Source organism: Lepisosteus oculatus, chromosome 14, assembly GCF_040954835.1.
Source record: "Lepisosteus oculatus isolate fLepOcu1 chromosome 14, fLepOcu1.hap2, whole genome shotgun sequence".
In the NCBI taxonomy this organism is placed as follows: Eukaryota; Metazoa; Chordata; class Actinopteri; order Semionotiformes; family Lepisosteidae; genus Lepisosteus; species Lepisosteus oculatus.
The window spans coordinates 38,476,037-38,489,320 of NC_090709.1; the positions used below are offsets into that span (position 1 = coordinate 38,476,037).

The 13,284-nt window shown below is 59.5% G+C and overlaps 1 protein-coding gene across 3 annotated transcripts; it reads right to left on the reverse strand.

Annotated features, from left to right (window-relative positions):
* Positions 1 to 326: 326 nt before the first annotated feature.
* zbtb22b (zinc finger and BTB domain containing 22b) lies at positions 327 to 13,174 on the reverse strand. Of its 3 annotated transcripts, XR_011191649.1 has the most exons (5): positions 11,899 to 13,174; positions 5,764 to 5,979; positions 3,765 to 4,637; positions 1,808 to 2,636; positions 327 to 1,761 (listed from the first exon to the last, which is right to left on the reverse strand). XR_011191649.1 is itself a non-coding variant. In XM_069198246.1 (4 exons), the coding sequence occupies exons 2-4, from the start codon at positions 5,974 to 5,976 to the stop codon at positions 1,860 to 1,862; spliced, it is 1,863 nt and encodes a 620-aa protein (XP_069054347.1). In that variant the 5' UTR covers positions 5,977 to 5,979; positions 11,899 to 13,173; the 3' UTR covers positions 327 to 1,859. The 3 variants fall into 3 exon arrangements, 2 of the variants coding, with proteins under 2 accessions (XP_069054347.1, XP_069054348.1); XM_069198246.1 differs by having other exon boundaries at positions 327 to 2,636; positions 11,899 to 13,173; XM_069198247.1 differs by lacking the exon at positions 11,899 to 13,174 and adding an exon at positions 7,082 to 7,456 and having other exon boundaries at positions 327 to 2,636.
* Positions 13,175 to 13,284: the final 110 nt, after the last annotated feature.

Consider the following 13,284-nt stretch of genomic DNA (forward strand, 5'->3'; position numbering starts at 1 on the left):
GTCAGTGTGTGTGTCCAGTCCTGGTCCTAGAGGGGTCAGTCAGTGTGTGTGTCCAGTCCTGGTCCTGGAGGGGTCAGTCAGTCAGTGTGTCCAGTCCTGGTCCTGAAGGGGTCAGTCAGTGTGTGTGTCCAGTCCTGGTCCTGGAGGGGTCAGTCAGTCAGTGTGTCCAGTCCTGGTCCTGAAGGGGTCAGTCAGTGTGTGTGTCCAGTCCTGGTCCTGGAGGGGTCAGTCAGTGTGTCCAGTCCTGGTCCCGGAGGGGTCAGTCAGTGGTCAGGCTGAAGAGGTGGGGGGATAACATGAGAATGAGAAAAGGGAGGAGTTTGGAGCATATTTACAGTTTTTATTTTTCTCCCTGTACTAACCCTAAAAATTAAAAGAATTCAAGTGTAGGAGAACAACAGACTTTACAACAGATTTAACCGGCTTTCAAGAACAAAGACTCACAGTCAAAACCTCTCTCGCGGTGGTTAACACGCAAAGGAACTACAATACCCATCATTCATTTCCCACGCAGCAAGCACGCAAATAATTGTTTTGCGTGCCACAAGTCCTTGTGGGAGATGTAGTTTTTGTTTCTCCTCTACATGAGCTGAAGAAGCTCCCTGCAGTGTCTTGTGGGAGATGTAGTTTTTGTTTTTCCCTCTATACATGGACTTAGGACGTTTCCAGCAGAGGCTCATGGAAGATGTAGTTTTTGTTTCTCCCCTAAATGGGCTGAGGAAGCGCCCTGCAGTGGATTGTGGGAGATGTAGTTTTTATTTTTCCCTCCATACATGGGGTGAGGTAGCTCCCCACAGTGGCTTGTGGGAGGCGTAGTTTTTGTTTCTCCTCTACATGGGCTGAGGGAGCTCCCCGCAGTGGCTTGTGGGAGGCGTAGTTTTTGTTTCTCCTCTACATGGGCTGAGGGAGCTCCCCGCAGTGGCTTGTGGGAGGCGTAGTTTTTCAGTGCAGGATGTCCATGAGAAAGGCAGCTGAACCTTTCAGCCAATTGAAGGAAATGCTGTCCGCAGTCACTGCCTCCTGCTCGCCCAACTCAGCACCATCATCATCCATCCCAAGTCTGTCCTGTCCCACTGTACTGAACACTGTCCCCTCTCCCCCACTGTACTGAACACTGTGCCCTCTCTCCCACTGTACTGAACACTGTGCCCTCTCACTGAACAATGTCCCCTCTCTCTCACCTTGTACTGAACACCATACCCTCTCTGTATTGAACACTTTCCTCTCCCCCACTGTACTGAACGCTGTCCCCTCTCACTGTACTGAACACTATGCTCATTCTCCTCCAGATTTCTTTATTTCTACACATAAATACACAAAAGTGAACTACACAACACACTCACCGACACCCTCTCACACTCAACACTCACACACACTGACTCACTCTCTCACACTCACTGACACACTCAATCACTCCCTCACACTCACTGACACACTCTCACACTCACTGATACACTCAATCACTTTCTCTCACTCACACCCCAACAGTCACACTCACTGACACACTCTCTCACACTCACTGACACACTCAATCACTTTCTCTCACTCATTGACACACTCACTCTCTCCCACTCAACACTCACACACACTGACTCTCACTCTCTCACACTCACTGACACACTCTCTCACACTCAGTGACACACTCTCTCACACTCACTGACACACTCAATCACTCCCTCACACTCATTGACACACTCTCACACTCACTGACACACTCACACTCTCCCACTCAACACTCAGTGACTCTCACTCTCTCACACTCACTGACACTCCCTCTCTCACACTCACTGACACACTCTCTCACACACACTGACTCTCACTCTCTCACACTCAGTGACACTCCCTCTCTCACCCCCAGGTCACGTGACGTCCCCCTCGCTCACACTCACCTCGCACACCTCCTCCTCCTCCTCCTCCTCCTCCTCCTCCTCCTCCTCCTCCTCGGCCCCGGCGGGCCCGAAGCCCCCGGGGCGGGGGGGCGGCGCCAGCAGGGCCCCGGGTCCGCCCAGGCCCAGCGCGGCGGCGGCGGCTGCGGCGACGGCCCCCTGCGGGTGGGCGGGGCCCGCGCGGCGCTCGCAGTGGGCGCGGTGCCGCATGAAGCTGTCCCGCCACATGAACTTCTTCCCGCAGGCGCGGCAGTCGTAGGGCTTGAGGCCCGTGTGCGTCTTCATGTGCTCCGTCAGGTGGTGCTTCATCTTGAACTTCTTGGCGCAGACGGGGCAGTCGAAGGGCCGCAGGTTCAGGTGCATGTTGACGTGCCGGTCGCGCATGCTCTTGTGGGTGAAGGTCTTGCCGCAGTGGCACATGAAGACCTTGGCCCCGCCCCCGGCCCCGCCCCCGGCCCCGGCCCCGCCCCCGCCGCCCGGGGCCACCGGCCCGTGCTCCGCCCCCGGCTCGGCGCCCGCGGCGACCGGGGCCGGGGGCGGGGCCGGGCTGTACAGCAGCACCGGGTTGCCCTGCATGTCCAGGGGGAAGAGCTGGGCCCGGGGCGGGCCGGCGCCGGGCGGGACCGGGCCCAGCAGGGCCCGCGGGGCCGGCAGGGCGGGCCGGTCGCCGCGGTGGGGGAGGGGCTCCAGCGCGGGGGGCTGGACGGCGTCGAAGTGGACATAGTCGCCCGAGGACTCGCAGAAGTCCACCTGAGAGAGAGAGGACACTTTCATTTTACTTCTGTTTCTTGTCCCATATTAATTTTATTATTTCTATTTGCTTTGGCAACACTGATTGTGCCCATCGGTCATGCTAATGAAGCACCTTGAATTGAAAATGAAAAGAATTGAGAGAAAGAGAGTGTGAAGGAGTGAGAGAGTGAGTGTGAGAGAGAGGGTGAGACAGTGCGGGAGAGTGTGAGGGAGTGATAGAGTGAGAGAGTGTGAGTGTGAAGGAGTGAGAGTGAGAGAGTGTGAGTGAGAGAGTGTGAGTGTGAGAGAGTGTGAGTGTGAAGGAGTGAGAGAGTGTGAGTGTGAAGGAGTGAGAGTGAGAGAGTGTGAGTGTGAAGGAGTGAGAGAGTGTGAGTGTGAAGGAGTGAGAGTGAGAGGGAGCGAGTGTGAGGGAGTGAGAGTGAGAGGGAGCGAGTGTGAGGGAGTGAGAGTGAGTGTGAGGGAGCGAGTGAGAGGGTGAGGGAGAGGGAGTGAGAGTGTGAGGGAGTGAGGGAGAGGGAGCGAGAGAGAGAGGGAGAGTGAGGTAGAGGGTGAGGTAGAGAGTGAGAGTGAGAGAGGGTGAGAGGGAGAGTGAGTGTGAGTGAGAGTGTGAGGGAGTGAGTGTGAGAGAGTGAGGGAGTGAGAGAGTGAGGGGGAGGTGGAGTGAGGTAGAGAGTGAGAGTGAGAGTGAGGGGGAGGGGGAGTGAGGTAGAGAGTGAGAGTGAGAGTGAGGGGGAGGGGGAGTGAGGTAGAGAGTGAGAGTGAGAGTGAGCGGGAGGGGGAGTGAGAGTGAGAGTGAGCGGGAGGGGGAGTGAGATAGAGAGTGAGAGAGTGAGAGTGAGGGGGAGGGGGAGTGAGGTAGAGAGTGAGAGGGAGAGTGAGCGGGAGGGGGAGTGAGAGTGTGAGGGAGTGAGAGAGTGAGGGAGTGAGGGAGTGAGAGAGTGAGAGTGAGCGGGAGGGGGAGTGAGGTAGAGAGTGAGAGTGAGAGTGAGGGGGAGGGGGAGTGAGGTAGAGAGTGAGAGTGAGAGTGAGGGGGAGGGGGAGTGAGGTAGAGAGTGAGAGGGAGAGTGAGCGGGAGGGGGAGTGAGGTAGAGAGTGAGAGAGTTAAAGAGAGTGGGGGACACACACCTGCGCCTCCGGTGGTCCTGCTCCTCGGCCCGGCAGCTCCGCGGCTCCGGACAGCGTCCTGACGTCCGAGATGCTGAGGGGGTGCTCTCGGGGGCGCCCCCCGGCCAGCGCCAGCGCCCCGAGCTCGTCCTCGTCCTCGCCCGCGCCCCCCGACACCACCAGCAGCTCCTCCTCGTCCTCGGCCTGCGGGGGGCGCTCCGTCTTCACCACCACCCAGTGCCGGCGGGGCAGGAGGCTGGGGGGCGCGGGGGGCGGCGGGGGGTCCCCGTCCTGGTAGGAGGACACCCCGAAGCAGTCGCTGACGCGGTCCTCCGGCTCGGGGCGCCCCAGCCTGAGGCGCTTGGGGGCGCCCCCCCTGTCCGTGCCCCTCCTGCGGGGGTACACCTCCTCCTCCTCCTCTTCCTCCTCCTCTTCCTCCCCCTCCTCGTCCCCCTCCTCCTCGATGAGGAAGGTGCCGGCGCCGCCGGCCGAGCCCCCGTCCTCGCCGGCGGCCGCGCCGGAGGCGGGGGCGCCCCCGAACCCCGCGCCCCCGGCCTCGCGGGGGCTGAAGTAGTTGGTGCTGCTGGGGGACTGGCTCTCGCTGGCCCGGCTGGAGCCCAGCGAGGGGCGGCGGCCCGGGGCGGCGGGGGGGTCCCCCGCGCCCGCCCGCGCCCCCGGCCGCCCCCCCGCCGGCCCGCGCCCCTCCTTCAGCAGCTCCGTGCACTTGTCCACGATGTGCCACATCTGCAGCACGCTGCCCACCGTCAGGTAGTTGACGATCTCCTCGCTCAGCATGCGCAGGCGGCCCGTGTAGGCGCAGCCCAGCACGCTCTCGAACGCCAGGGGGTCCAGGACCGCGGGCAGGGAGACCGAGGACACGTTCTTCAACAGCACCTGGACACAGGGAGAGGGGTTCACACACACACCCTGACTGGACACTCCAGTACATGAACACTGCACTGAGAGAGAGAGGGGTTCATACAGACACACTGACTGGACACTCCAGTACATGAACACTGCACTGAGAGAGAGAGGGGTTCATACACACACACCCTGACTGGACACTCCAGTACATGAACACTGCACTGAGAGAGAGAGGGGTTCATACAGACACACTGACTGGACACTCCAGTACATGAACACTGCACTGAGAGAGAGAGGGGTTCATACAGACACACTGACTGGACACTCCAGTACATGAACACTGCACTGAGAGAGAGAGGGGTTCATACACACACACTGACTGGACACTCCAGTACATGAACACTGCACTGAGAGAGAGAGGGGTTCATACACACACACTGACTGGACACTCCAGTACATGAACACTGCACTGAGAGAGAGAGGGGTTCATACAGACACACTGACTGGACACTCCAGTACATGAACACTGCACTGAGAGAGAGAGGGGTTCATACACACACTGACTGGACACTCCAGGACAGTAACACTGCACTGAGAGAGAGAGGGGTTCATACAGACACACTGACTGGACACTCCAGTACATGAACACTGCACTGAGAGAGAGAGGGGTTCATACACACACACTGACTGGACACTCCAGTACATGAACACTGCACTGAGAGAGAGAGGGGTTCATACAGACACACTGACTGGACACTCCAGTACATGAACACTGCACTGAGAGAGAGAGGGGTTCACACACACACACTGACTGGACACTCCAGTACATGAACACTGCACTGAGAGAGAGAGGGGTTCATACACACACCCTGACTGGACACTCCAGGACATGAACACTGCACTGAGAGAGAGAGGGGTTCATACAGACACACTGACTGGACACTCCAGTACATGAACACTGCACTGAGAGAGAGGGGTTCATACAGACACACTGACTGGACACTCCAGTACATGAACACTGCACTGAGAGAGAGGGGTTCATACAGACACACTGACTGGACACTCCAGTACATGAACACTGCACTGAGAGAGAGAGGGGTTCATTCAGACACCCTGACTGGACACTCCAGTGTGGTAACTCTGCTCTGAGACAGACCTGATCGTGGAAGTAGGGTGAAGAGGCCGCCAACACACACCGATGAGCCCTGAAGACACGGCCCTGCACCTCGATGGCCAGATCACACAGCTGCCCCTCCAGACGCTGACGGTTCAGACTGGCCAGCAGAGCCCCCTGGACTGAGGGGAAACACACCTGCACCACTCCGCCACCGGGGGCGCTAGAGGCACTGCTGCTACAGCCTGACTCCATGAGCTGAGAGAGAAGAGAGAGAGAGAGGGGTTAACACACAACACTGACCACCTGGACACTCCAGGACAGTAACACTGCACTGAGAGAGAGAGGGGTTCATACAGACACACTGACTGGACACTCCAGTACATGAACACTGCACTGAGAGAGAGAGGGGTTCATACAGACACACTGACTGGACACTCCAGTACATGAACACTGCACTGAGAGAGAGAGGGGTTCATACACACACACTGACTGGACACTCCAGTACATGAACACTGCACTGAGAGAGAGAGGGGTTCATACACACGCACTGACTGGACACTCCAGTACATGAACACTGCACTGAGAGAGAGAGGGGTTCATACAGACACACTGACTGGACACTCCAGTACATGAACACTGCACTGAGAGAGAGAGGGGTTCATACAGACACACTGACTGGACACTCCAGTACATGAACACTGCACTGAGAGAGAGAGGGGTTCATACACACACACTGACTGGACACTCCAGTACATGAACACTGCACTGAGAGAGAGAGGGGTTCATACAGACACACTGACTGGACACTCCAGTACATGAACACTGCACTGAGAGAGAGAGGGGTTATCACTACTGGGCAGCAGGAGAGCTAGAGTCCAGCCCAGTATGCGCTGGTGGACAGGTCACCAGTCCATCACAGTGCACACCACACACACACCTGAGCCGGCTTTCCCAGAAGCCAGTTAGCACACCAGCGATGCTCAGTGGGTACACTGGTCAAACGCTTGCCTGTCAGATTCCCAGTCAAAGCACCAGCAGGCCAGCAGGCTGTGGGAGGAAGCCCACAGGAACACAGGGAGAACACGCAAACTCCACACAGACAGAGCCATGGGAATCGAACCCAGTGCGCCAGGCCCACCACTGTGCCTCTTCCTCTCCAAGTATTAGAAGCATAAACACGACTCCTGTATCACAGACCGTCACATCATCATCATCATCGTTTTTATTTCTATTGACCTGCTCGTATACGATTTATTTATTTATGTATTTATTTATTTTAAATGCGCGTCTACTCCCCACGCACAACTGCAGCTGGGGGGTTGTAACACAATCTCTCGTCTGTGTCTCGCCTCCTTACCCGGCGGTGTGTTGACAGTCGGCCCGGGCACCGCCGGAGCTCCGCTGCCCGGCGTCGCCGCGCTACTCGAGCCCGGGGATCGCGATGGGCCTACCCGCTACCGCTCGCGGCGACGGGCGGTCTGCGCTTTACTTTCAGCGGGGCTGCAGCCGCCGAGCGGACCGCAACATGAACCCAATTACCCGAAAATACCGGACACGGAACCACACACCCCCCCCCGGCAGCTCCCCCTGTCCGGCCTGAACACGGGTCCGAGCCGCGGAGCATCTCCGTTCAGACCGACGGCATTCCAACCCCGAATCGCCAGAGCAAGTAAACACCCCCCCTCGCCGGGCCCATGGTCACCCTAGTCTGGGAACAAGGGCAAAATAAACACCCCCCGCCCCGCTGCAGCACAGGGCTCTTAGCCCACAGCTCCAGCTCCAGCACAGGGCTCTGAGCCCACAGACTGACCCCACAGCTCCAGCACAGGGCTCTGAGCCCACAGACTGACCCTCACAGCTACAGCACAGGGCTCTGAGACCACTGACTGACCCCACAGCTCCAGCACAGGGCTCTGACCCCACAGCTACAGCACAGGGCTCTGAGCCCACAGATGGACCCCACAGCTACAGCACAGGGCTCTGAGCCCACAGCTCCAGCTCCATCGCAGGGCTCTGAGACCACAGACTGACCCCACAGCTACAGCACAGGGCTCTGAGCCCACAGACTGACCCCAACAGCTACAGCACAGGGCTCTGAGACCACAGCTCCAGCTACAGCACAGGGCTCTGACCCCACAGCTACAGCACAGGGCTCTGAGACCACAGACTGACCCTCACAGCTACAGCACAGGGCTCTGAGACCACTGACTGACCCCACAGCTCCAGCACAGGGCTCTGACCCCACAGCTACAGCACAGGGCTCTGAGCCCACAGATGGACCCCACAGCTACAGCACAGGGCTCTGAGCCCACAGCTCCAGCTCCATCGCAGGGCTCTGAGACCACAGACTGACCCCACAGCTACAGCACAGGGCTCTGAGCCCACAGACTGACCCCAACAGCTACAGCACAGGGCTCTGAGCCCACAGCTCCATCACAGGGTTCTGAGCCCACAGACTGACCCCACAGCTACAGCACAGGGCTCTGAGACCACAGACTGACCCCACACCTACAGCACAGGGCTCTGAGCCCACAGACTGACCCCACAGCTCCAGCACAGGGCTCTGACCCCACATCTACAGCACAGGGCTCTGAGCCCACAGACTGACCCCAACAGCTACAGCACAGGGCTCTGAGCCCACAGCTCCAGCTACAGCACAGGGCTCTGACCCCACAGACTGACCCCACAGCTCCACCACAGGGCTCTGACCCCACAGCTACAGCACAGGGCTCTGAGCCCACAGACTGACCCTCACAGCTACAGCACAGGGCTCTGAGCCCACAGCTACAGCACAGGGCTCTGAGCCCACAGCTACAGCACAGGGCTCTGAGCCCACAGCTACAGCACAGGGCTCTGACCCCACAGACTGACCCCCACAGCTACAGCACAGGGCTCTGAGCCCACAGACTGACCCTCACAGCTACAGCACAGGGCTCTGAGACCACTGACTGACCCCACAGCTCCATCACAGGGCTCTGACCCCACAGACTGACCCCACAGCTCCAGCACAGGGCTCTGAGCCCACAGCTCCAGCTACAGCACAGGGCTCTGAGCCCACAGACTGACCCCACAGCTACAGCACAGGGCTCTGAGCCCACAGCTCCAGCTACAGCACAGGGCTCTGAGCCCACAGCTACAGCACAGGGCTCTGACCCCCACAGACTGACCCCACAGCTACAGCACAGGGCTCTGAGCCCACAGCTCCAGCACAGGGCTCTGAGCCCACAGACTGACCCCACAGCTACAGCACAGGGCTCTGAGCCCACAGCTCCAGCTACAGCACAGGGCTCTGAGCCCACAGACTGACCCTCACAGCTACAGCACAGGGCTCTGAGACCACTGACTGACCCCACAGCTCCATCACAGGGCTCTGACCCCACAGCTCCAGCACAGGGCTCTGAGCCCACAGCTCCAGCTACAGCACAGGGCTCTGAGCCCACAGACTGACCCCACAGCTCCAGCACAGAGCTCTGAGCCCACAGCTCCAGCACAGGGCTCTGACCCCACAGCTACAGCACAGGGCTCTGAGCCCACAGACTGACCCCACAGCTCCAGCACAGAGCTCTGACCCCACAGCTCCAGCACAGGGCTCTGACCCCACAATTCCAGCACAGGGCTCTGACCCCACAGACTGACCCCAACAGCTACAGCACAGGGCTCTGAGCCCACAGCTCCAGCTACAGCACAGGGCTCTGACCCCACAGCTCCAGCACAGGGCTCTGAGCCCACAGACTGACCCCACAGCTCCAGCACAGGGCTCTGAGCCCACAGACTGACCCCACAGCTCCAGCACAGGGCTCTGAGCCCACAGCTACAGCACAGGGCTCTGAGCCCACAGACTGACCCCACAGCTACAGCACAGGGCTCTGAGCCCACAGACTGACCCCACAGCTCCAGCACAGGGCTCTGACCCCACAGACTGACCCCACAGCTACAGCACAGGGCTCTGAGCCCACAGACTGACCCCACAGCTCCAGCACAGGGCTCTGACCCCACAGACTGACCCCACACCTACAGCACAGGACTCTGAGACCACAGACTGACCCCAACAGCTACAGCACAGGGCTCTGAGACCACAGACTGACCCCACAGCTCCATCACAGGGCTCTGACCCCACAGACTGACCCCAACAGCTACAGCACAGGGCTCTGAGACCACAGACTGACCCCAACAGCTACAGCACAGGGCTCTGAGACCACAGACTGACCCCACAGCTCCATCACAGGGCTCTGACCCCACAGACTGACCCCAACAGCTACAGCACAGGGCTCTGACCCCCACAGCTACAGCTACAGCACAGGGCTCTGAGCCCACAGACTGACCCCCACAGCTACAGCACAGAGCTCTGACCCCACAGCTACAGCACAGAGCTCTGACCCCACAGCTACAGCACAGAGCTCTGAGCCCACAGACTGACCCTCACAGCTACAGCACAGGGCTCTGAGACCACAGACTGACCCCTCAGCTACAGCACAGGGCTCTGAGCCCACAGACTGACCCCACAGCTACAGCACAGGGCTCTGAGCCCACAGACTGACCCTCACAGCTACAGCACAGGGCTCTGACCCCCACAGCTACAGCTTCAGCACAGGGCTCTGAGCCCACAGACTGACCCCACACCTACAGCACAGGGCTCTGAGCCCACAGACTGACCCCACAGCTCCAGCACAGGGCTCTGAGCCCACAGACTGACCCCACAGCTCCAGCACAGGGCTCTGGGCCCACATCTACAGCACAGGACTCTGAGCCCACAGACTGACCCCAACAGCTACAGCACAGGGCTCTGAGCCCACAGCTCCAGCTACAGCACAGGGCTCTGACCCCACAGCTCCAGCACAGGGCTCTGACCCCACAGCTACAGCACAGGGCTCTGAGCCCCACAGATACAGCTACAGCACAGGGCTCTGAGACCACAGACTGACCCCAACAGCTACAGCACAGGGCTCTGAGACCACAGACTGACCCCACAGCTCCATCACAGGGCTCTGACCCCACAGACTGACCCCAACAGCTACAGCACAGGGCTCTGAGACCACAGACTGACCCCAACAGCTACAGCACAGGGCTCTGAGACCACAGACTGACCCCACAGCTCCATCACAGGGCTCTGACCCCACAGACTGACCCCAACAGCTACAGCACAGGGCTCTGACCCCCACAGCTACAGCTACAGCACAGGGCTCTGAGCCCACAGACTGACCCCCACAGCTACAGCACAGAGCTCTGACCCCACAGCTACAGCACAGAGCTCTGAGCCCACAGACTGACCCTCACAGCTACAGCACAGGGCTCTGAGACCACAGACTGACCCCTCAGCTACAGCACAGGGCTCTGAGCCCACAGACTGACCCCACAGCTACAGCACAGGGCTCTGAGCCCACAGACTGACCCTCACAGCTACAGCACAGGGCTCTGACCCCCACAGCTACAGCTTCAGCACAGGGCTCTGAGCCCACAGACTGACCCCACACCTACAGCACAGGGCTCTGAGCCCACAGACTGACCCCACAGCTCCAGCACAGGGCTCTGAGCCCACAGACTTACCCCACAGCTCCAGCACAGGGCTCTGGGCCCACATCTACAGCACAGGGCTCTGAGCCCACAGACTGACCCCAACAGCTACAGCACAGGGCTCTGAGCCCACAGCTCCAGCTACAGCACAGGGCTCTGAGCCCACAGACTGACCCCACAGCTCCAGCACAGGGCTCTGACCCCACAGCTACAGCACAGGGCTCTGAGCCCCACAGATACAGCTACAGCACAGGGCTCTGAGACCACAGACTGACCCCACAGCTCCATCACAGGGCTCTGAGCTCACAGACTGACCCCACAGCTCCAGCACAGGGCTCTGAGCCCACAGACTGACCCCACAGCTCCAGCACAGGGCTCTGACCCCCACAGCTACAGCTACAGCACAGGGCTCTGAGCCCACAGACTGACCCCACAGCTCCAGCACAGAGCTCTGAGCCCACAGCTCCAGCACAGGGCTCTGAGCCCACAGACTGCAAAACCGGCGAGCTGTCCCTGCGTGACCCCACAACCCACGACTACACACGCGTGCTGACCGTGCGCAGGGCGCTATATCAGCGGCCACCCCGGCTCGCCGTCAGACACGCTCGGACCCGGGTGGCCTCAGCCCACCCACGGCGACGACACGAGCGGCGCGGAGCTCACCGCTTCTCCCACGCAACGGCGGACGTGTCCTCAGCGAGGTGGGGGGGGGATGGGGGTGAGGCGAGGGAGTTGGGGGCCGGAGCGGGGCGCTGCCTTGACCCTCGACCCCTCCACGGCGGAGGCCGGGCTACTGTAGGCGGCGGCGGCCGCGGCGAGAGGCGATCCGACCCCCGGCCGCCATTGCAGGTACCGCTGTCACAGGGGCAGGCCGCCCGGCGTCGCTTCCAGCCCGCCGCGGGCAAGGCAGTGGGTTTTCGCCGACCGAAGACGGAAAATTAAAAATAAAAACACACACACACGGCTCCAGCGGTCGCAGGGGACGGACACGGCGCGGGCAGGCGCGACTCCTCCCCCTCCGAGCGCGCACGCAGGCAGGAAACTGCGGCCCCGCCGCGCCCGCCATCTTGGCTCTGAGCCCCCATTGCGTTGCATGGGAGGGAAGGGAGCCCGCTCGGAGCCAAGATGGTGGCCAGCGCGGTAGGGAGGAAGAATTTCATGGTTGCACCGGAGCAGTGCAGGAGTATTGCGGGGGACCCGCGTCTGATCAGTTTATGAAACAGACGGGAGGGCGTATCTGCAGGCTGGCCCTACCTGGGAGAACAGGGCAGCGTGTGCGGACCTCCTCTGCATTCACCCTGTTGAAAAGTGTAACTGTATTACCGTGTGAGCCCCTGGCGGTGGTGATGATAGGTTACACGTACTCTTGGTTGTATTGTACTGTCTGTTCTTTTGTTGTCGCAATACAAAATACAAACACGGGCGCGTACACACACATCACGCCACGCCACGCTGGGAAAAAGGAACTGCGCCTCGGGTCGATTTCCCCCAGTCTGGAATGGATCAATGTTTTTTTATTGTTCTAACACAATAAACTTTGTTTCACAATGATGCACGTCTTCTCCCAGCGGCTGCCCTCTGTATCCAAGCCACGCAGCCTCTCCTGGATCTCGGACAGAGGGGTCTGGCCGATGGTGATCGTGTGCTGGACAAGCTCCTGGCTACGGTCCGTGTTTCTGTCCCGGCTCATCCAGTCCGCAGAGCCCTACCGGCACCCCCTCGCTGAAGAGAACCGACAGTGTGCTGAGACATGGAGGGGGGGGGGTTATTATCACACACACACACTGAGACATGGGGGGGAGTTATTCTCCGAATATGAATGTGCTTCGGGCCAGAAATGGATTTGCACGTTCAAATCATTCAAAACATTAAACTAAGGAGAGCTAGACCAAACCTGGGACTTACACATTATTTCGTTCGATGTTATTTATTGATGTATGGGTTTTTTGTTAACACAATAAATAAAGCATTTGAAAAAAAACTCCACGCCTTCCGCATAAACATTGCATTGATTGATTGATCCCAATGTCCCCGCCTTCCTGGGGCTGA